The sequence below is a fragment of the Tachypleus tridentatus genome, chromosome 13 (assembly GCF_004210375.1).
Source record: "Tachypleus tridentatus isolate NWPU-2018 chromosome 13, ASM421037v1, whole genome shotgun sequence".
Taxonomy (NCBI): Eukaryota; Metazoa; Arthropoda; class Merostomata; order Xiphosura; family Limulidae; genus Tachypleus; species Tachypleus tridentatus.
The window spans coordinates 51,354,886-51,380,781 of NC_134837.1; the positions used below are offsets into that span (position 1 = coordinate 51,354,886).

General features: G+C 34.2%; 1 protein-coding gene across 3 annotated transcripts in view; it reads right to left on the bottom strand.

Moving 5' to 3' along the window:
- Nucleotides 1–25,896, bottom strand: part of LOC143239544 (uncharacterized) — a 58,642-nt gene that overhangs the window by 9,736 nt on the left and 23,010 nt on the right. For 2 of the 3 annotated variants that reach the window (XM_076480716.1, XM_076480717.1), the window contains exons 3-4: nucleotides 4,097–4,192; nucleotides 3,396–3,501 (exon numbers count right to left, since the gene is read on the bottom strand). In XM_076480716.1, coding sequence (XP_076336831.1) covers nucleotides 3,396–3,501; nucleotides 4,097–4,192 — 202 coding nt within the window. Of the gene's footprint in view, nucleotides 1–1,251; nucleotides 1,595–3,395; nucleotides 3,502–4,096; nucleotides 4,193–25,896 lie in introns of those variants that run through there. The other variant, XM_076480718.1, reaches the window with a different exon arrangement.

A 25,896-nucleotide genomic window follows, 5' to 3' on the forward strand; every position in this document is an offset into this window, starting at 1 on the left:
CACACTTCTTCATCTGCAATCCACTCAAAGTTATTACTTCACACACATTACAACAGAAATTGCCTCCATATGAGTTAGGTCACTCACAATCAGTGAGAGATACAGTATCAGCTGCATAAGCCTTTCCATGCAGTCAGTAAACTATTCATGTAAATGGTCAAGCTTTCAGTGGCACCCCTCTTTAGAACCCTGAGTTCAGCTTGATAGATTGCTTTGTTTTCAACAGTTCAACAATAACTGTCTTAAAGCTCCAGTTTTCCCTCATCCAATAGCTCAATGGAGTCTATGGCTGGATCTCCTAAGCTGTGAACAAGAGACTGAACCTAACCAAATTGTTTCAGGAAATGGTCCAAGTTTTCATTTACTGTACCCCTAAATGTCAGTAGAGTAATATGCTTCCTCTCATCCACAAAAACCATGGATATGGCCAGACATTGTCCTTTCTGACTTTCTGTTCACATCTTGACCGAGGTATGCTATCAGCACAACATTCTAAGAGCTCTCACAGACTGATACTCTGACAAGCAGTAGACCCCTAATAATCCAGGGTGATAACACAAAAGTGTGCTTTGGAAAGCTTACTTAATAGCTCTTCCAGACCCCAAGGCACTTCCAGTCTCACTTTACCTTTGAGTGACTCTATCAGAGCTGGGATTGAGATAATCTGGCTGATGATCCTGTACAAAATTTTCAAACAGATCTTGAACTTACCAGCTAATACACTATCATGACAATTCTCAATGTGTGTTATCCTTGTACTAAAATCAATCCTCACAAGAACTCAACAGATCCAGATGCTCCAGATGTTGGCAACTCTTCTTTCTTGGTCATAACTGTTGTAATGAGATTAGAGCCATGAACTTTTGCAACATCAGTGACAGTACAAAGGGGACTTCTCCTAGACTTAACTCTTTCAGACAAGCATCTCTCTTCAATGACAAATACTCTATGTCAAATCTTTCTAGTTTTCAACATTTTTTTGCATTTAATAAGATAAGAGTTTAAGTAAAGGACAGTGCACATTTTAGCAATTAATAGAAAAATTCATCAACAACATCCTGGACACAGCAAAATTTAGCTCTATCTATACTTTCTATGTTGTAAAAAGGCAAAACTAAATTAACTTTACAGTTATACTAAAAAAGTCCACTTATTAACTAGAGGTGCAATCAAAATGTTGAATATGGAAAAAGGCTAACACTCTGATTGGATCAATGATAAATACAATAATGAGACTGGACAAAAACATGATACATATAATGAACAATCTTTATTAATACATTAAATACACACACAGTGTTTGCACTTGCACTTTACTTAGGCCAAATGTTCATTTTTACTGGAAAATCTATTCAGTTTTTCAGACCAAAATCATCTACCAGACTGTTTAAATGCAACCTTTTTTAGTTTGTAAGAATTCTCGTATTTACCCATAGTGGCACATGTTACCCATATGACAAATGATTCTCATTAAAACACAGGGAAGGCCTAAACTCTCAATATAACCTGAACAATCACTGAAGGACACTGCTTTCAGCATTTTTACACAATGGTGTGTTAGACAATGCTCTCCTCAGGTGGTAACAAGCACCACCTATTGCAAAAACAATAAAGGAAAAAAGATAACTTAAAACAAGATCAATTTAATGTTTTTTTTCAACCTCATGTTACGTGAAACCTGAAAAATATTCTGAATGAAGAATAAATATAATAAAATAACATAGAAACAGGTGGTATATTCATATACCAAATCAGTTCTATTGAATTATCTTTGTGCGTCATATACTCAGTTGAATTGTATTTGAACTTGGTTTTATCTACTTTACCAATAACAATGAGGATTAATGATTTTGGTTTCTCATAACTAGATCAGACATTCATCATCATGGTTGGTAGCCACAGCTTTGCCTTAGTATATAAAAGCACAGTTTGGCAAAGCTAGGAATGCAATGTCAGTACTAAACACCTGCTGACACAGTGCAACTAAAACTCACCTTTGCTGACAATATAAAAACACTAACTTCTTTATTTTATCACTTCTAGTACAGCAATATTCTTCATTGAGTAAAATTATATTTCAGTGCAATAACCAATATAATTTCCATTGCAAAGTTTGCTCATAATAACAGCAGTGCAACATAGTTCTAGAATTCCTATAATATTTCAACCCCAATAAATACAGTTCCAGAAAGATCCAGTTAATAAAACACCAGCATACGTTAATTAGTCAACATCAAACATAATAAAATTAACCTTCAGAGTTTTCTCAATCCATATGGAATAACAGAAATAGTAAGAAATAAACCTGGATTCTTATAGTTGGTAAGATTTATCTTTGTTTAAAACTGTAACTCAAAGTACTAGAGACAAATAATTTCTTTAAACTTACTGTTTTATATATATATAGACATGAGACAAAGTTAAGCTGAGATAAAACCATAGCCAACTGAACAGTACTTAGTACAAATAACATTTAAGATAAAACTGGAATAACTAAGTTTTCATAATCAGTAAAAGAGTATCTCTATTGCATCTATGTATATTTACTGTTATCCAGTATGCAAATGTAATATTAGTGTAGCTAGAGCATTGATTGGAATATTGTATGAAATATAGTTTACCCAATGTCTGTCATTAGAAGTCAAATTTACAATGTTTATATCTTGTGTGGCTGTAGTATTTATTTTGAACTCCAGTTTAATAATATCTCTTGTCTCTTAGGAATAAATAGAGATCACAACTGTAACACAAAAATTTATAATTTATGCTAACTTTACTAAAATCTTCTATGGTAGAAAATAAATTGTTTTCAAACCAACTTGTACACTATCTAACTTGTGTATCTAAGTAGGTTATTCTTGACATGAAACGACTTCTAGCCAGGATTAAACTAACTAGAAAATTATCACTGTCCCATGTATAGGAATGTTAAGTCCATAAAATAGCAATCAGAAACTGCAATGATGTAAAACCCACTTGAAGTAAAAATGTATTATCAAGATGTCTTGTATGGATATTAAAACTTTAATTAAAATTATTTTAATACCCATACTAACCATCTTGATAATACAACCTGAAACTGGTTCTGCAACTAACAGATTGAAAATTATCTTTCTAACAATATGTTGTTCAGTGCTGTAGGTGTTATAGTTACCTCAGCTACTGCAGGTACAGATGTATAGATAGATAACTACATGTCATAACCTTGTTCTTAAGTCTGTAATTTACTGTAAAAGTTGTAGATAGAGGTAATTTTATTTAGGTTATAAAAAACAAAACAATGGTTCTAAAATACTTGAAATCTATATACCCAACTAATATTAAAATATATTATCTATGAAGCTAATAAATAAAATAATGAAAAAGAAATTCAAAAGTAAATATTTTACACTTACACTTTGTGATATATACAAAGACAGGGGAGTCTAGCAATGGTGTCTCCTTGTACAAGTTCTTCAAAACATATCACACATTCCCCTTTGTCCTCAGATAGTATATCCTCTGAGGATAAAAAGAAACATCCTTAATACTAACTTCTTAATTTGTAAAAATACTGTTTAATCTGCTTTGATCTTTCAAGTCAACTTTTTCACAGCCCAGTTAACAAAACAAACATTGTTCATATTTAAATGACTACAATATAGTTTTATGAAATCAAACAGTAACAACAATATGGTTACCTTCTTACAGTTTTTCAAATTATATATCATATTTGTCCAAATATTTTTTTCATAGTTCTAATACTTTAAATACAATGGTACTTAACACAAATTAAAGTAAAGCAACAAGATAAAAAGGGTTCTTAATTTTATTTCTACAATTTCAACTTTTCAGCAAGTCCCCTTAATTAAGCAAACATTCAACATAAATCAGTTTATCATGGTCTAAATGTAAACCTCTGATAACTGTTACTGGTTTATGAGGTCAGTGTGTCATTGATCAAACATGTGTGTCACAATTTTAAGTTGTTCAAATAGGGAAAATAATACAATTCTTCAACTGTATTTATGTGGAATTATTATGTACTTTGCTCATACTGCTATATTTTTACTTGGTACTCAAGCAACTTTCCACTGGATAGCAGAATCTGTGTTACCATTATAGTTAATCCTTGGCTTGGTCAGACATATCACCAAGTGGTATTCCACATCCTCAGGTATGACAAACCTGGAACACACAGGACACTTAATCCCTGAAAAGCAAACCAACACATTTATTAATAGAAGTCTAAATTTGTTAGAAGAAAGTACAATTCAACAAAACAATAATCCTTCTCAAGCTTATGGTGAAATCTTAATTTAATATTACACTTTAAATGATGATGGTTCTTAGCCACAAAGGAACAATTCTACATGCAACATACATTTAAAAAAGGATTCCCTTACAAAGAGAGGCTTTTAACACTGGATCTCTTTGGTCAAACAGGTTGTTTGCAAACATCTGAAAAAAATGAAAGTCCCCAAACTATCTGTTCTTTAACATAAAAAATACAGGTTTCTGGTAACAACTTCAGTAGGTATGTGTTAGAAGTACAGTGTGGGGAAAGTGTTTCTTAGGTTTGGAGGTTGGGACTCCTGAAAGCCAAAGGCACTACAGCAACCTAGTTTCAACTGCTTTATGCACATCTGTGGCAATTTAGAAATAAATTTTACAGAGGAATTGAGTGTTTCAATTTTAAGTTTTCTTCTTACTGTTCAAACACTTAATCAAAAGCAAGAGTGCTAGAAATCTTACTTTACTGCCAAGGCATTAACTCGTTAGTCTACTAAAGACTAAACGGGCACTTTGCTTCTTTAATTGGTGGGAAATATGTTTTGATGTATTATGAGAACTTTCATCACAAAAATGAATCAGAATAGTGCCTCAAAATATTAACAATCAACTAGCAAACTGTCCTTTCAACCTTTTTGTTTTCATTTCTGGAACACCAAAAACCAAAATTCAGGTCAGGTCATCCTTGAAACAATAGTTCTTTCCTTCTTGTGAGAAAACAAGTTTAGTAGGTTTAGCAAACTTCTCTAAACAAATTCAATATTAAAAATATATATATTTTCCAGTATCAAGTATTAAAGTCCTTGAATTCTACTATTAGGTTGAGTTAATACTGACATATAAAATATTATAGACATTTTTTATAAATCTGCATTTTGTGAGAACATTTCTTACATTTTAAAAACTTATTACATTTAAAACACATATTTTCTTTAAAAAACATTCATTACAAATGTGAAAAACTTTAGCCCATTCTTCCTTGTGTTCAGAGAATTTACATTGCTTTAATTCACCTATATTTCTATACATCCTTAAATGGAGTTCTCTGCACTTTTGTTTTGTTAAACTTATTTAACTAAAAATGTTATCTTAAAATCTGCAAAAATAAAAACACAAAATAAACACAGTATCTTTTGTTTTGCATACATCTCCTTCATTGTTCATAGGAAATCCAATCCATTATTACTCCAGCCAAGTTATATGGTACTGTTCATTATAATAGTTTCTTACACAAATAGCACAGTTATAGTTTATTCAGTTCTCAGATGATATGTTTCATTTCAAATAAAGGATGTTAAACATATAGGTAAAAAACTTACTTTGTTTCTTAATGAAATTTCTGAAGAATGAAAATAATTAAACTGGCAACAAATTATTTGAATTGATACAACAGACTGATGTCAAATTTAATCACATGTGGCAAGATGCTTACAGTTCAATACTGAAACAACTAGAAATATTTCAATTTCACCATTTCCAAATGGATCATGAGTCAAAGGCCACATCACTGCAGTTGTTGACATGCATTCAACATTTTATTGAACTATTTTATGAATTTATATCATATGGTATCAAACTTAGATATTAAGTTTTCATATTATATATTTTTCAATTTCTTAATTTAAAAGTAGACATAAAAACAGCAACACCTAAACATTAACTTTTGTGTGTATGCTGAATGCAGCACTGGTTCAAATTAAATGCTTGTTATGTCAAAATTCAATGTTTATAATTTTGTACGAATTAGAAACTCAAATTGCCAATACTAACAAGCTAGAAAATAAAATAAGAACCCCCTATCTTTTCTATTTAATGAGATATCTCTCATGTACCAAGTCAAACACAGTATCCCAGCTCACCTCTTTACATTTTTGGAAACAGTCCTTTTAATACACTTACTTTTTACACGAATAACCAGTCAAAAGCTCAGAATGTTCCCCCTAATGGCTTTATTAGCCATTTTCAAATGTGTCTTCTTTCTTTCGAGACAAACCTTCCTGCTTGTAAGCCGAGTCTGTATCCTGTTCGAAATTTCATATATTTTTTTAAATATACAGCTTAGTTACCAAATTTTATAAATTATCAAGAATTTCTATGGTATCGATATAATACTTTATATATATAAAATGTACATTTGAATAAATATGCATAACCCCTAAAACTTTATTTCGTTTAACAACCTCCATGTGCAACAGTTCTTAAGGCTTAGCAGCAACTAAGCACACAGGTCGTAACTATAAGATAATTGTTTGCTTTACTTCGTCATTTACTTTTCTATGTTTTAAGAAAAATAAGTTTAGAAACTTTGCAAATAGTAATAATCTGTAAATACATATAAAGTATAATAATTAAGATGTGACAGAATTTTACAATATACTAAACCACAGCAAAGATAGGGCACTTTGTGAAGACGGAAGGTCAGTTTTATATTACTGTATACCGTAACGTGAGTGCACGTGCGCCACATTGCTGCAACTTGTATATTATTCGCATCGCCAAGCACAGCTGAAAGTTCAATATAAAAAAAAATGTATAATGTTACGAGATTTATGCTGTTTAAAATACACATTTATGCTTTTGTGTTATAATCTGTGGTAATTCTAGAAATAAAAAGGCATAATTTATATTTATTTCCTAATTTTGTATGGCGGTTACGAGATCTGTCAAATCGACTGAACTTGTAGGGATTCGTTCGTAAAAATAACAAAATATAAAGCTTTTAAGAAATATTTAATAATTATGTAGACACTATAAAATTTAACACGTAAAATTTGACAAGTTTCTGATGTACAAATGTATTTTTAATTTTAAAATGAAAATTACTTTGCCTATTACCTATAAAAACATACGAAAAGAAAAAAGGCACGAGAAAAACTTTGCTTAACAAACCTTTAGACTTAACAAACAATCTTATATTTTCGGTATGAAAGCATTGTAATGTTTACTGATAATATGCCTAATTTCGTAAACATAAGCTTGCTATTTTAAACATTACAGCATGAAAATTATAACAAGCAAAAAATAATTATGGTGTCGGTACCAGGGACCAAGTTCGTGCTAAAGGAGTTCATAAGTTTACCTAGTGCCGTATTTTATGTTGCAGTTCTTTCATGAAGTAGATTGTAGAATAAACATTAAATAATTTCTATTGTTTTAGTATTTAACTACAAGCACCAGAATACATGTTGAACAGGAGTGAAAACTAGCACGTACAACACACACTTCCATCACGTCTCACACAGTGCGAAGTTCACGGGTTCCAGAATTCCAGTCTAAATGTCGACAGATGTAGCCCTCAACAGCCACTATGGTTCGAGTTTCCAATATTTTAATAACTGCTTTAAAGACTTTTTTTTTTTCGTAAGAAAACTTTCCATTTTGTTATCGTTTCTATTAAACTAAAAAGATATCATTTCCAACACCAAGTAAATAAGGGGGAATTCAATCATGTGTGATAAATTTGATGTAGAAACCCTTTTTGTTATTTTCATAAAATAACCATGAAACTTAAATAACATCACCTTTCCGATTGCTATGGTATTGCGTCATTCCTTTACGTGTATGAACAGTACAACTTGAAGTTTCAATAGACTTAAAAAAACGGGTACAAAGGTTAACTGTTGGCTGACAACAAAATTAATAACTTTTGATGAATGCCGGTCAGTGTCAAAGGCCACAATTAGGAAAGTTTTACTTGATTTCCATCACATTTGTTAAAAACAATAGTGGACCCCAAGAATGAGATGATTGATTTGGGTGAATGTGGGTTAAGATCACATTGAATTTCGAAGGTCAACTGTTTCGTTATAATATTAACAAATTGGAATTTTGGAATACGGCCCACAAAATAGTAGTTGCTACAGTCTTTACTTTTTTAACTTGTGGGTAATATTGATTTAAACAAGTATTAATAAAGGAGAATTTTTGTGATCTGACTCTGATTCTGAAAGTAATCAATTTTGGAACATGGTATTTTCAACCTGGACAGCACCTTATGTGACACATGGGCTAAACGGGATGACCATTATTAACTTAGAAATGTTAAATAGAAGTAGGGAAACCAGTCAGTTGTACCCGTTGCCTAGATAAATAATCGTAACCAAACAAAAGGACTGACTGCTATTTTTATAAGGGGCCCACTGTTATGTATTCTGCATCCAAAACAAACCAGGCTATCTGATTTATTGCAAGTTCTGTAACCTAATCTTACGCCAAGTGTTCATACTCTTAATCATGTATTCTGGTACGATAACCGGAATTAAAAACATATCCACACAATAGATATCGCTAAGAGAGCATTTTTAATACACCAGAAGCCTTGGTAACAACTCTCCAGTTAACAACGCTTAGCAACAGTTGTTTAGCTAATGGCTTTTAATAGAGGCTAAATATTTGTTTTAGTCACAATATGTGCCTGTGGGCTTCGTCTTCCAATTATTATTTAACGTCAATGTGCGGGAATGTGTAATAATTACTAAAGTACTTGGACATTTTTTTGTTACCTCAGTATTCAAGTGTTTTTTTCCTTTAGATATGGAATGAGAATGGTGCCATGAGTGGCAAATGCATCTGTCCACCACCTCTCTTAGTGGATTACTTGCGATGTTTGTAAAATATTTCGTTCCATTATGAAAATAATTCAATAAAATGGGTATTCTTTCTTCTAGTACAAGTACAGTTGAAATTGAATTTCATGTGGCGAAATTTCGATATCAACTAACATTATTAATTAGCTTACAGCTATCCCAAAATGTTATTAACTTTTTGTTAATAAAGTTATAATATAAGGAAAAGCCCTAACAGGGAAATAGTGTTAATACAAATTTTACAAATGATGTAATAATGTATTCATATTTCAGGTTTTTGACGAGTAGCTTTAAAGGAATATACTACGTTTGATACTATATATTATAATTATAGTTTAAATATTACAACGAAAACAAACTAGTATGCATTTTGGGATAACTATAGTCTAGTTAACATGTTAAAGTCAATATATTCTTTGATATATATCTATTGATATTACTGAATTTCATAAGTAATGAAACGAGAACCAAACGTAATCTTTTCATCTTTCAGTTCGTCCATTTTTATAATGTTACCTTCATAACTGAATGTCGTACTCTAAAAAGATTGCTTTATATACCCTTGAGCAGATGTATAATGAGCACCTTAAGGAAGCAGTCTTCCCAGTTAACTACAGTGATTATATAAACGAACAACTTTTACAAGATTACACAAACAGGTATGTTTTACATAGCGGGAAAGTGACAAAGGACAAATAAAGATTAAAACATCGAAATGAATTTATACTTTGAATAGCGTTAGAACTTTAATCTGAGATCTGGTACCGTACTTCACCGTCTTCTCCACAAAACATTGTAAATTGCTATGAAAACAAAGCTTTCATGATCTTTTATTAATACGTGACTTGTTAAATGCAAAGGAAGTATTTTACGAGAGCTGAAAACAAAATACGACAATCTTTAAATAAAAATCCAAATACGTAGTGCATAGAAAGAAAGAAAAATGCGAATTCAAATACTTAAGATATGCTTTACTTCGACAGGTGCGTCTGAATTAGCGACGGAAACATGTTTAGAAAAACTAAGACTTTACTCAAGCTCAATTTGGGATTTAAATACGATAAAAACACATTCTCGATTTCAAAACATCGGTATGTATAATATACATAGACAGACAAAACTGAGATCTTCTCTATTTTTTAACCTTTTCATTCTCTGCTCCATCAGAAACCGTAAAATACTGCATTTTTCCAGTCAATGTCTCAGTGTGAATTCACAAAGCAGTCTGTTATTACAATAGTTAAAAAATGTCAATTTAAAATGAAGAATAGGGACCGACAAAAATGGACAGAAACAAGGTGAATCAAAATACAAAAACTAAATTTAAGCCCACAACTTGGGACTTTTAAAATAGTAAAACAAGACCAAAAATAGGATCTAGATTACTTTTACATTTTCAATGGAGTCAAAATAGGGATTTGCAACTTCAGAAAATAACGTAGACCTTATTTCCAGCATAGTTTGTTAACTTTTTCTAAAAGTCCCTTGTATGGTTGAAAATACGTTTGTACTTTGATTCAAATTGTTTCTGTACTTTTGACAACCCTTTTAAGTAAACAATTTCAAAATACATTGTTTCTTAAATTGTTATGTGCATTTAAGGAGAATAAATTTTAAGCTACAAACAAGGATATGCATTCAATTGAATGCTATATGCTTTTTCAATAGTTTACTGCTACACTGGCTTCTATTTTTCTCCACCCAACCATTATTTACTGAGCAAAGTGGTTTTGTGCCTGAGGTTTCGTGTACAAAAGAAGACGCTCACAACAACGTCACATATATTATGTATTTATAGATAAGTAAATCAACTTTTTAAATTAGTCATGGCCATTCGCAACACTTCATACAATATATCTAGGTTTTGGTGTAAAATACGCAGCCAATGTAGTTATAGGTTTATGAAACAAAAGTACAAATAATAACAAAATATTAATATATGCATCCAATTTCACCAAAGTATGAACATTAGTAGAGTAAACCACCACTGACAAGAGTAGAGAAATCTACTACGATAATAGTTTACTGTTAGAAAGCTCACTGAAATAGTCGCAGAAAACCACACACAAAATACAAGACCTCGAGAAACAATGAAGAAGCTCGAGATACGAGTTTTCAACTGACAGTTTACAATTATTGTGCTGTAAATCGCACAAATTATTTTCCAATTAATGCACATTAGAAGAACACCATTTTAGTGGTGGAAAGTGAAGGGCCTAAAGATTCTTCAGAGCGATTAAACGAAGGCACTTTAATTTTAAAACTATCCTAGACATATTCAGTGTTGTATTCATTATTATTGTTTAGGTTTCATTAAAATATTCGTAGCCCTTTTTTCTGTAGCGGCTTATAAAACTTTAACCAATAAAAGTAAGGCTGGTGCCACTGTTATAAATATATATATATATATTTTGTTCAATAAAAATGAAGCATTTCTGACTAGTATAATGGTGTTTAAATGGCTTCTTCACTTCTGCGATGCTTGGAAAGCTTTCAGAAAAGCTTATATTGGTAACAAAGAAGAACCTGGAGAACTTAGGGGTCAAAATCTCTACTTTCAGGAACTAACTTCAAAACAGCCCTTCAACCTTTGCAGGAGTTCGTTTAGTAGCTATTCACAGATTTTGGTACGGTATACCTGGCCCTTTTTGCTGTAGGATTCGGTGCTAGAATGGCTTCGAAAAATAACAGCCAGTAACGATGAAAAACTGATAAATTATCTCTTTGTCTTTCAATAATCAACATAAAAATGACCTGCGCAGGAGTTTGATGTATTTTAGTTGGTTCCTAGGTTTGAATAAAATATTCATAGCTATTGTTTCTGTAGTCTTGTGAAACAATACTAATAATACGAAGAATGAATGGATGAATTTTGTTATCAATATTTTAGCAGCGTTAGGTCTTCAGTGATGTTTCATGAAAAAGTATGCTTTATATAAGATAGTTTTTATCCGTACGTTATAATTAGAATATTTATGAAATTCCTGGGAGAACCTGTTATGCGTGCGTTTTCTTATAGCAAAGCCACATAGGGCTATCTGCTGTGTCCACCGAGGGGAATCGAATCCCTGATTTTAGCGTTGTAAATTCGTAGACTTACCGCTGTCTCAGCGGGGGACGAACCTATTATGAACCATTATTAAGATAAACTGCTCCTTTAAATTTTACTAGGAAAATCATCTGGCAAAGAAAGATCACGTTTCTTTCGTTTTGGTTTTTAACTTAAGCTGTCACTGGTCAGCCAGGAAATTTAGATCTGAAAACTTACCCAGACTGGAAAAAGAAAACTAAGAAGCAACATTTTTCTTCCTTTGAACAGGTTCAAGATATTTGCGTTTATTTTTAATTGAATAAGCATTCAACATATTTGTTTATCTATGATTTTAAAACGCAGTTAAGTAACGATCAGATAATTTAGTAAATTTTAATATATCATTAAATACGTTAGTACTAAATAGCAGGGTTTGTGATGAAACAAAACAGCGATTATAAAAATCGCCCGTTTAAAACCACTGAATGTTAACGAGGACAATTCACAGAGCTGACTTAGCAAAGAGTATTCTACTTGTCAAGCCGATTAAATCGCTATGTGTGTGAAACGAATCAAAATTTCACAATTTCAACGAATTTACATTAAATACGTAACATTTTCCAGACAAATGTACGTAAAAAAAATGATGACACTCATCACTCTAATTATTTCACAAAATTCTTCCATGTAGTCTCGCAATAATTACTTTCTTGTACCAAAAAGAATACTAGTGTATGCGCGTGTGTCTGAAACGGATGTTGCGCTTCTTGGGGCACATAATTAGACTTAGGATAGACTGGTAAAGATACAGATGAGTAATAAAATCGAATAGGGTATATGCGCGCCCCAGGCTTGATACTGCTAATAAACTAAAACAATAATACATATATATATTTTATAACGAAATCAATACATACCTAACCTACCTACCTATATTAATATAAAAACTTTCAATGCAACAGGAAAGTAAAAACTAAAGAAACTAAGGTACTTAAAATTTAAAATAAAAAATCACTAATTTGGCACAGTTTACGATAATTACAGCAATTTAATTAAGTAGGGATGAAGTTTTTAAAAGTTCAAGTAAATAGAGTTTTTGTAGTGTTGACTTCATTGTGTGTGTGTGTGTGTGTGTGTATATATAAAACCAAGTTCAATACACACTTATCTAAAACGGTTGGAACTGTCTCGCACCATCATATTTAACATAATGACAAAACCACCTAATCACACTATGTAACAAATTTTTTACTTTTTCTTGTTCCTGGGCAGAAAGTGTTATTTCCCAATTGTTTATACCTAAAGCATATGGAAAAGACCTATTTTTCTCTTCGAACTTTGCTTTTGTGACCTAGGAGCGTATAATGAAAACAAGATCAGCCCCCAAATATAGGTTGATACGTGAAAGTGATTTACATTACAGTCGCAAATCTCGAAAAACTACTCACTTCTGAATATTTTTGTTCATTTTTGTATAACTTTAGAATAAATACATGCAAATCTTGATTCATATGTTGTTTTATTCAGACCTTATATAAATGAAAATATGCAAATTTGCCCGTTTTTACATAGAAATTAGGTTAATTTCTAAATTTCATTATCCAGGTCAAAAAAGCAAAGTTTGAAGGGAATAATGGCCATTTTTTTACTTTTACAACATAAACAATTTAGAAATAACACATACTATCCAGGAACAAAATTTGTTACAGAGTCATTGATGCGACTGACGATTTCTTTATTCTAAGTAAAGCCACATTCAGCTAACTGCTGTGCTTCTCGCGAGAAATCGAACCCCGGAATGTATATATACCGATGGTCCATCAGGATGCTTGTTAGTGGCGGAAATTATTCTGAGGGAAAATACAACGATAAACACCTTCACGGTACGGTCACTTGTTTTCAAAACATTGCATTATGCAAGACCAGAAAACAAAATTAGGCCGTATTCAACTTGAAAAATTACTGCAATATGTAACTTTTGTTTTTTAAACTGACACGTGTTGTCATAAAAAGACATTTACTGGTTTTTCAGGTTTTTACGAAACCTACTATTTTATCACTTCTAAAATTATCTTTTAAGGACCTCACTCTAGCAAGATATTGACAAAACCGTAACAAGGCTAGGTGCAAGTTTACAAACTACACGTGACTATCGAGGATGCCAACGGGTAAAGTACAGCAGACCCTCAAGCTGCCAAGAATGTTCATAAGCACTTTTCTAATTTTACATTTTCGTTGATATATTTGATATATAAATAGCATAAAACTAAAGGTTTTGTAAATTGCGTTTAAAATACACAGAAAAATTCTCAAACACGCACACAAAATATATATAACATACAGCAATGCACTGGAAATAACGTTTCCAAACTTAAGCCCAGCATGGCCAGGTGGTTAAGGCACTCAACTCGTAATCCGGTCGCGGGTTCGAAACCCGTCACACCAAACATGCTCGCCCTTTCAGCCGTATGGGCGTTATAATGTTACGCCAAATCCCATTATTCGTTGATAAAACAGTAGCCCAAGAGTTGGCGATTGGTGGTGATGACAAGCTGCCTTCAGTCTAATCTTACACTGCTAAATTAGGGACGGCTAGTGCAGAAAGCTCTCGTGTAGCTTTGCGAGAAATTCAAAACAAGCAAACTTAAAAACATGCAACTCCAAGTAACGTACGGTCCTTTTCACAATGTAATACATTCATATTATTGTTTATTTGTTCTGGCTTTTTTTTTAATATATACTTTTATCAGGAAAGGAAGCTGGCATTTCATTTCGCAAAGAACCACAAATGTTTTTTTTTTTTTTAATGTAAAAGCAAAACTCTACAATGAATGAAGTATTTCGGTGTACATTGCATAACTGTTTCTGTAAACAAGGAGGCGAAATACACTAACCGACAAAGTATTTTTATCGTATAACAGATAACGTAGATGCCATACGAATGTAGTGTTAGTTACAAACTAAATAATCCATGAACTTATAAGTACGTTGACAAACAGTATCGGTCACGATATCAAGCGTAGGAAACTATGATCAAACAATACCTATAAACAATTTGTGTATACATAAATATTGTATCGGTGATATTGTTAGAACGACATAAACAAAGTTTTTTCAAAACTTTATTGTCGCGGATACAGTATAATACCTATGGTTACAACGTTTCACCTAAGGTTAACATGGCAAAATCAGGTGCAACAATAACAATTTTATTGAAATGAAATTTTATTATAATCTTCTTTCCTTCTGAAAATCTCCTAAACACAGCAAAATACATTTAACATCATGCATGAACAGGTGGTTAAGGCACTCGACTCGTAATCCGAGGGTCACGGGTTCGAATCTCTGTCACACCAAACATGCTCGTTCTTTCATCCTTGGGGGCGTTATTATGTCACGGTTAATCCCGCTATTCGTTGGTAAAAGAGTAGCCCAAGAGTTGGCGGTGGGTGGTGGTAACTAGTTGCCTTCCATCTAGTCTTGCACTGCTAAATTAGGGACGGCTAAATTCAAAAACAAACTTCATGCAAATTACCTAAAATTAATGACTTATTTGAAACTATATCACACTAATGTTGACAAACAGAGACGTGTGCAGGACTACAGCACCACGCAGTGAAGGAATCACTAGTTGTTTTTTTGTGAGGGTTTTTTAATCACGTTATATGGTGTTCATCCCTGGGATATATTGGAATGTCAAGGTTGATACCATCGCCATGTACTCGAGATTATATTAGAAAATGTATTTAGTTTTGTAAACTTTACAAATTACACATTTATTAGCACTGTACATATTTGATATTTCAAGGTTGACATAAATAGAACATAAGCAGGTGCTTTTTCTACAAGGTGGCAAGGGGGTTGACATTCTTCAATGGAGAGCTCTGTCACCAACTTGAAATAAAGATTAGTCTCTCAAGATCTTTAAATTTGCCTCATATTCTGGCCTTCACTGGCACGGGCTTTTTTTTTTGTTTGTTTGTTGTTTTTTTTACACGCGTGGTATTCATGTTATGCAATTTCAACCGAAAGAAGTATCTACGATCAGATGACACATAAGAGTTCGGTTTTGAAACATCAGGATACAAAGAGAGCCCGATATAATTTTTATACGAATAGTTAAAAGGAATGGACATTTCCTTTACATTTAAAAACACTTGAATCCCCTAAATGAAAACACACTGAGACACCACTTAACAAATAACATACAAAATTAACCATTTTACAGTAATATTCTTTGACGTTTACCCAACCACTGGTAAAATTACAAATTTTCCCAACTCAAGTTAAAACTCTCCAACCGCTGGAAATCCGATATATCTTGGATAACTGTGATATATATATACGCAATACAACATGACGCGCACATTATAGGCGTAAAAAATTTTAGATCACACAGGCACTTTCAGTCAATCAAAAGTTGTTCAGAACGCACCCCAGCAGCGGTAAATACGTAAACACAAATATCATATGTTACATTCTGGTTAAAATAATGGCACACAGGATCAAATACAAAAGTTGTAACAGCTTTCAAACGAGACCCAAAACTCGAGCGCTTATACAGAAAAGTTTAGCTGGCTGCACTAACACCTAAAAACACAATTAATACTTATGTTACTTAAAGCATCTTATTACAATTTTTATTGTCCTGCAGAATAAAGAATGATTTGAACTTACGGATAATGACAAACAAAACTGTACTGTATGGTCGTTTATTTAGGTTAAACTTCGTTTAGATCCAATGTACATATATAAAAGCTCCAGCATGTTTATTTGAATGTTTTCTACAAATAATTCACGTCTTCGTTAAGATGGCCTTTTCACATACTTGAGGATCTAATGTGTGTAACACAGGAGAAATGTTCCCCTTCTTCTCCTGTACCATTATTATGCTTTACCACCTACGTTCATACAAGTTCCGATTAAACCTTGATGTAATCACACTATCAGTGATCACTGCCCTATAAATGTATAGTATTAACCTGGGCCTGAATAACTTTTGCTATCCTGAACTACGCCTCAAACCTTGGCTAATTCAGTTTGTCTTCCCCGTTATTTAACTACGAACTACGCTACAAGTGGCTGATTCAGTTTATCAATACTGTTGTTTAACTATGAACCAAGCTATAAGTCGCTGATTCGGTTTGTCTTTGCCGTTTTATTTTTTAAACTCTGAACAACCTCCAACAATGGCCAATTAAACTTGTCTCTCTTATAGTTTTAACGTTCAAACGGTGGTTAATCCAGTTTACGTCCACAGTTGTTTTAACTCTGAACCATGGTACAAAAGTTGGCCGATTCAGTTTATCTCCACTCTTGTTTTAATATTAAACCAAGGTACAAAGCTGGCCGACTCCGTTTGTATAAACCGTTTTTGTTGTTTTTTAAATTATGAACTACCTCCAACAAGTGTCGATTACATTTGTCTCTGCTGTTTTTAACTCTGAACTGGCCCAGCATGGCCAGGTGGGTTGGGTTAAGGCGTGCAACTCATAATCTGAGGGTTGCAGGTTCGCATCCACGTCGCACCAAACATGCTCGCCTTTTCAGCCGTGGAGGCGTTATAATGTGACGGACGGTCAATCCTACTATTCGTTGGTAAAATAGTAGCCCAAGAGTTGGCGTTGGATGGTGATGACTAGCTGCCTTCCCTCGAGTCTTACACTACTAAATTAGGGACGACTAGCCCAGATAGCCCTCGAGTAGCTTTACGCGAAATTCAAAAACATAACTCTGAACAACGTTACAAAATTTGCTTCCCTTGTTGTTTTAACATTCAACAGGCGGCTGATTCAGTTTATCTCCTTGTTGTTATAACACCGAACCAAGCTACAAAATGCGCAAGTTTTAGCTTGTTTCCACTGTTACTTTAACTCATACTAACACCGCGTTTCTTACTTGAAATACAAATTTGACTCCTCATCTAAACAAGGAAAGAAAGAAACAAGTTTAAGTTTCTGGAATTTGTTCCCATAAAATATCTTGAACATTTATGTGTACAAGATTTTGGCGGCGAGTTTCCCAATTAGTTAGTTAGTGTGTGTGAAGAGACGAGGCTTATCTCAGTTAGTGTGTGAAGAGACGAGGCTTATCTCCTGATTTCCATTTGATAAACTGGAGGAAAAGCAGCTACTCAACAATACCAACCATTAACTATAAGACTATGCTTTACCAATAAATAGTGGGATTGGCCATTACATTATAACGTCCCATTGCTGAGATAGAAATCATACTCTATGACGAGTTTCGATCCCGCAACTCATAGAATGTGAATCAAGTATCCTAAACACTAAAGAATTTTGTACGGTCTCGTCCAGTTTGTTAGACAATTTAAAGTGTGGTGAACGAAACTGGAGTAATGGCATAAAATGTGCCATAAACAAACAAGTGAAAAAAAAACTTAAGTTTGTAATTATTTTGGGGTATACGTTTGAGGGCACTTCTCATAATATCATGAAAAAATAATTGAAGATCATGAATAGATATCGTAGATCATTTTTGTACAGTTTTCAGCATACCTGTATAAGATATATCAACATAAGATATACTTATACACTGTATAAGATATACTAACATTACATATGCTTCCCCCCCATCACTACGTATCATCCTTTATATCCAGCTTTTACATGTAGAACTATAGATATGTACCTACAATCAATGTTTCAGTACACTACCTCAACATAAAACTGTCACTCAGTTTTAATTATTTCAGTCACAAAACGTTATTTTTTCGAACAGTAAAGGTCCACACAGTTTATGATTCAACCAACAAGTGTTCGAACACCATGTATTCTCAATACGTCTTGAGAATGCATTTTTACTTCAAGTGGGTTTCTCGTCATCACGAATTGTCCGAATACCATTTCTTATATGTTAAAATGTATGAGCTGGTAAATGCAACACCCTCTTTGTTGCATCAAAATACGTAATATCTCCTTATACATCGGTCAGTAACTAGATGAAGTAACGTGTCCGATACTGAACTCCTTACTTAAGATAGGATATTGACTTCAGAAGAGAGCTGCTAAAATGATTGAGAAAATAGGGGAAAGCGTTGGCCTTATTGAAGTTTAAATGGTCAGCTAAGAGAACCAATAGGCCAAATATCTCCGATTTATATGCTCTGTATCCCTAAAACAACAGGAACATAGGGCACAAGTTCAAGATATGTTAAACACAAGCTAGTTTCCACTTAAGCGATTAGTTTGTGAAATGAGTTGCCGTCGATAGCAATGGATGTCACTTTACGAGTTTAAAAAAGAACGTCGACGATTATGTGAAAAAAAAAGGTGTCTCTCAAACTCTTACTGTACTTTTATTTCTCTCTAGCCTTGCAGAACTAAATGGCTCCTTGAATAACTTGCCAGGCTTTTAACGTGAGTACTCATATTCGTATTAAGTAATTTATTTGGACTATCACCACGTTTTTTTTGGGTTTTTTTATTAATGCACAAGCTTTCAACTCAATTACCTAAGCCTCCTATAGGTGCGAGATGTAGTGTGTGTCCTGTAGAAGGCTTCGATAACTGAGCCGAAATCTTGTGCTTTAATTTTAAAATAACAAACAAAAAACATGGCGACAGTCCAAATAAATTACTTAATACAAATAAATGGTTCCTTGTGTTACGTTTTACACTTCGACACGTGCTTGTCATTCTGAATACCATAAAGCGATGAATTATGTCTTTTCAACACTCACCGCTTGACGTCAATGGGTGAAATGAGTTGGGTTAAATATGGTCAACTTGAGTGGTAAAGGATATGTTCCTCGATGAAATATTCTCTCAGAATATCGTGAGCTAAAGGAAAGAACATTTCAATAGTACCATTCCAAGTTTAAGAAACTTGCTGTTAATACACTCAGGATAAACAGACTAGATAGAATCTACTGTTGAGTTGCGTTGAATCTTTCACTGTCATTAGCGCACTTGTGAGAAGTATTTTGTAACTTTTGTTGTGACCTTGTAAAGTGTGACACTAAACACATGAGAATGTGATATGTCGTACTAACAAATAGTATCAACCCTTCCCTTTAAGCTTCAGATAAGTAATATTAAAACACGTTTTTTCTCCTTATTGACAGTACAAAAATAAACGAGTTCTTTATAGCAAAAAAAAAAAAAAAAGGCTTATAACCCTCAGATTCCTAACATGATTTAATATCGTCCATAACCGATGAAGTCCATAAAAATGCGTTATAATGAGAAACTTTATGTTTCTGCCTTCTCTAAGAGTCAGTGTAAAGAACTAGGTGAAATCATTCGTTTTCTATACAAGATACACCATAGTTATCTGCAGAAATCGGTAGACTGAATTACAAGATTATATATTTTTGGTCACATTTTTGCATGACTCATACATAGGTTTGTTTAGGTCTTGTAACCAAGTTATAGATCCACAAGTAATTTTATACACAAATAGCTTTGGAAAACTCTTTCACTGCCATATTTACGGATAGCTCTACCAGTGCCAGCTTTTATTTTTATAGACAGAATACTATCCAGACACCGAACATGCTCGCTCTTTCAGACATAAGAACGTTGTAATGTGGCGGTTAATCCTACTACTCAAAGTGTCCCTGGAGTTGGCGGTTGAGGGGTGGGGTATTTACTACCTGCTTTCTCTGGAGTCTATCACTTATAAATTAAGGACGGCTAGCGCAATTAGCCCTTGAGTAACTTTATGCAATATTCAACAAACTAAACAAGAAAAATATAGACGTGAAAGAAAAGACGTATTTTAATATTTAACTACTTATCTGATAGTTGAAAGTGAAATTTGAAGAGGAATAACCTTTATTCATCGTGGATGAAGTTCTAAAGTCAAATCATGGTAGTGCTATAAAGGTGGACATACATATGCCTATGGCAGCGAAAGACTAAAACCCCATTTCTATCCCCTCCCCCAGTGATTAGTGATAGGGTTAAGAAAATACTACTACCGATGTTTGAGGTTAGAATCCCGCTGTCTACAGTTTTGACTATTCGCTTGCACTGTCTTGTGCAAGCGTTTAACATTAGAATATTTTTACCCTACAACTTAATAACTGAATAATTTCAGAAAAACAATAAAAAAATACCTGAATGAATTGCTAGAATCTATGCTAAACTTATTTGCGCATGATCCCCGAAAATGTTGTTTCAACCACCTCATGTTGTAGCTTACAGAGCGCACAATTTAGTTGCGTGTACGATTTATTGGTACAGTATTCCCCCGCGAATAGCGAAAAACCGCGAATATTGGATGCAGTTTTAAAACTTCTATGTATGAGATTATATACGGTACTAAATGCTTCCCAGACACTTTCTAAAGACACTCTTACTCATTAATACAGTAATAATGTAGTAAAATTGCATGCAGTTATGTATTTCACTAATGTAGTATTGATAATGTAAACACATTTTAATTTTGTACTGCAACAATATTTTAATCAAAAAAGAAACGTAAGTACAGGAGGACAGTAACACCGCATAGTATAGTTACCCATACTGTATTACTGTACCGTAAAGTCTTTTTCTATGCGTACAACACATGTATTAGAATTGACAGAAAGTGGAACAAATTTAAAGGCAAACTTAGATAAATACAGTACGCACAGTTCAGGTAATAATAATACAGTACAGTACAATTCAGTAATAATATGCAATTAAAAACATTATTAATACACGGTCACAAAAATATGCACTGTACATACAGTGTATGCATTTATAAAAAAATACGTAATGTATTGCAATAATAATTGAAAAAAAATTTAATATTGTTTGTGCACTCACCAATAATGAATAATAATAAAATGATGATGAAATTTGCTGTGCCATACGATGATGATGATGACACTAATGTACAGTATGGCACAGCTTAGCTGCTGCTTTACAGCACTTTAGGTAATTACTCCTCCTCTTCAGGCACTTAAGGAGAAAGCTCCATTTCTTCAGGAGAGTCAAGAGGTTGTGTTGTTTCTTTAGGAGAGTCAGGAGGAGGTGTCGTACTTTCTTCGGGTGTGGCTTGGTTTGACGTTTTGGGTACCTTCTTTAGGAACATGGTTATTGGCAGCTGGTTCCGTTGTTTTTTCATAGTGATGAATAGAGTTTTGTAGGTCGACATGGTAGACTTAATTGCATTTTAGAATTGCAGCGAACGAACCATGTAAGGGTCCCATGACTTGGCAGTCTCTTGCAAATCCTTTGCTTTTGACATGAGTTCAGCCAACCGTTCTAGAGTTAGACCCTCGTCCTCTTCCTCTTGTGATGGTTCTTCCTGGCCCTCTGTTTCTTCTTCACTGGCAGATTTCGTCAACTCTGCCAAATCTTCGTCCGTTAGAGGCTGAGAGTGGGCGTTAATCAGGTCATTAAACTCTTCATAAGTTATGTCATCAAAGCCTTCACCACCGATTAACTTTGCTAGTTTAACTGACTTGTTGACAGCATCATGTTGAATTTCATCCGGTGAGAACCCTTTGTAATCATGAACACATTCTGGCCACAGATTTTTCCAACATGCATTAAATGTTTCTTTTTTTCATGCCTTGAAATGCCTTGTGTATGACTATCAGGCACGATGCAATTGTGAAATTGCGCCAGTACACTTTCAACTGGAAGTCCTCATTCTCGTCTATTTCATCAACTAATTGTTGAAGACAGTTGCCAGTGTAAAGTGCTTTAAAGGCACGAATCACTCCTTGATCCATAGGCTGGAGGAGGGATGTTGTGTTGGGAGGGAGGAACTCGATCTGGACTCCCTCATGATACAAATCCACAGGGTGACCGCCAGCATTATCCATGATCAGCAACACTCGAAATTCGAGTTCTTTTTTGCGAAAGTATTCTACCACTTGAGGGATGAAACACTGATGAAACCAGTTGGATGTCAGGAGCTTCGTAATCCAGGCCTTGGAATTATGCATCCAGAAGACAGGCAAAGTGTTTTATTTTTGTTCTTCAGAGCCCTGGGCTTTGCAGATTTATAAATGAGGCCGGGTTTCATCGTCCAGCCAGCAGCATTGCCACACATAATAAGTGTCACTCTGTCCTTTTGTGCTTTGAATCCTGGGGCTTTCAGTTCGTCCTTCATAATGAAAGTTCTGGAAGGCATTTTTTTCCAGAACAACCCAGTCTCGTCCATGTTGAAGACCTGCTCTGGCTTGTATCCCTTCTCCTCAATGAGTTTCTTAAAGGCCTCAGGATACTTTGCTGCAGCTTCTGTGTCTGCAGATGCAGCTTCTCCGTGGGATTTTCCAAATCGTAGTTGGTAACGTTTCAGGAAACGATCGAACCAACCCTTGCTGGCATGAAATTCTTCGGCATCAGCTGCTGTTGATGGTCCTGGTTGTCCTTCAGTGAATTGAGAATATAATTTCAATGCCTTCTTTTGAATGATCTTGGTGTCCAAAGGGATATTTTTCTTTCGCAAGTCTTGTATCCACAATGATAAGGCAGATTCCATCCTCACGATTGCCTTGTTTCTTACAACATTCACCATCTTAGCACTTCCACAAAAATTCGTATCTACACTAGCTCTGATTGCTTGTTCATTTTTCTTTATGTAACGCACGGTGCTCTCATTCGCTCCGTAATGGCGTCCTACAGCAGCATAACCTTTTCCTTCCTTTATCATATCAAGCAGTTGTACCTTCTCATGCAGGGTCATAACCTTTATCTGGAGCTTAGGTTCCTTGCCAGAAGCTGGAGGTGTAGGGCGTTTGAATGGCATTGTAGGGTGTAAATAATATTGTAAAAATAAACACTTGAACTTACAGTCCAAACAAACACGTTGAAAACTCACGCGCGAATGAAAGAGAGAAACAGCTGATCAGCAGCACGCGTATGCAGCCAATCAGCAAGAAGGAGAAACTAAAGCTGTCAGCCATTGGCTAAATTCAAACCTATTTCCTAGCCTCCTCGGGACCGAGCGCTGTGTGTGTGCTTGTGTAGTGCGTTACCGGCTGTGTTTTGCCGTTTGCGTTGTGGGGGAAGCTGAGGCAGTCAGCCAATAGCAGCTCAGCCCATAGTTCGATAAAGACGTCAATCGATAAAACTGCTTGAGAGAGTAAATACAGACATACCCTCGAAAAGCGCTTTTAGTCTCTATGACCAACAAAAACCCGGTTTACCGAGCATTCGTTTTTTATGACGTTATGACGCTAGCCCGGTATACCGGCATACGATGCGATAGGGTTAAGAGCCTAACCCGCGAACAGGTGAGGGTATACTGCATTACAACAGTAAACTGCAATGTTAAATGTCCCTTACGTGACGTCATTTTAGTGTCTACTGAATGAGTGATTGACATCACGTTACTGCAAATGGTGCGAGTGGTTAAAGTAGATGATTCCTTCTAGATGGCGTTTGGCCACCTTTTGGGGAAATATGATTCACTGTTTGTGTGACACGCAACTCCTTTCTAAATTACTGGACTAACCTCTAAATGGTGACAAACTAAGTGTCTCGGCCTCGAGGTTTACAGAAAGTAAAAGTTTTCACTTAACCATTTACGGATACTGGGTATTTCGCGAAAAATAAAAAAAACTTTTACGGGGAGTTCCTAACAGCGAAAACCATGATTTGCACCGATTAACATTAGAACACAAATACGTACGCTTACTAACTATACCATTCGGTTATTTCCCCTGTAAATACTTTCCTACTTTTTTTTAAACTTCATAAAAAGGTTAAGTCTAGTAGGAATATAAAGTGAGTTCGGCTTAATGCAGATCACTTTTAAATGAACAGCTTTATTACGTTACAGAAATATAAATCTGAATTAAAAACATCATATCTTTACTTTGATATTTTAAAACATTTTACGCAACAACAATAAAAAGGCACGAGATTATTTATATCGAATTTTATGTTTGCATAAGCCTTACATACGGAATATAAGATTTATTATATAACGAGCAAATAAAAATGACCAAACCCAGAAGTCACCCCAACAAAAACTATAATTCATCACCTGTAATCACTTGTGGGAAAGTAGTCTCTCTTAAATAAAACAGATTATAAACTTGAAATAGACATTCTATTTCCCTGTCGCTAAAGTGCACAAGTACGTATGATATCCTGGTAAACCATACGTACACAACTCATAAACTTACACCAATCTTATCTCTCAAGTAAAGGTTACATCCTATAAAACTTGTTACAGAGAGGCTTATACCTGCTTTACCTTGTTTCACTTTTTCGGTGCTCTGGGGTTAGATTATGGTGTTCTCAAAGGAATGGGACTGAAACTTGTACAAGTTAAGAGTGTATATCCCTTTAATATACTTACTGAGAATGATCGTTGATGTATTGAAACTGGGTATTGCAGGATACAACACAAGAATATTAAGGTATCTATATACTTATTTCTTTTTTAACATTTTCATCGTGTCTGGGGACAGTGTGAATGTTTAAACCTCTCTTCACTCTATAAGCCACTACAAGACATGAAAGGGAATCCCACCTTTGATATATCCTTATAACATATATATACACATACACATACATATATTAAGTAATGATAACAAGATAACGAGGCAGTAAATGTGGGGCTATTTACTGTCGTGGTTTCTATGATAACACCAAAAGTTAAGTTGTGCTCTGGTTCGTGACGTACACGTATTTTCAGCATACCCATTCATTCCTCCGCGTTTTAGTTAAGAAACGAGAAGTGCTGTTATTTAAATATATGGAAGCAAAACTGATATTGTAGCTAAGTTGTCGCGAGACAACATGATAATACAATAGCATTTTGTGGAAATAAAAAATAAGGCACTTTTCACATTTTATTTTCACTATTAGTCACTAGAAGTAAAAGTTATAGTCACATGTAATGCTATAGAGTAGAAAGGTTTTGTATGTTTGAAATAAAGTTTTATAGTGATTGTAGTCTAACACAGCCTTTTCTTTCTACTAACTGTTTGTTCTGTTGACTTGATGGAAGGGAGGGGTGCTTGAAAGGCACTGACTCTTCCCTATATGGAAGATACTGTTGAGATCTTTCACACATGGGGTCTGTTTACTA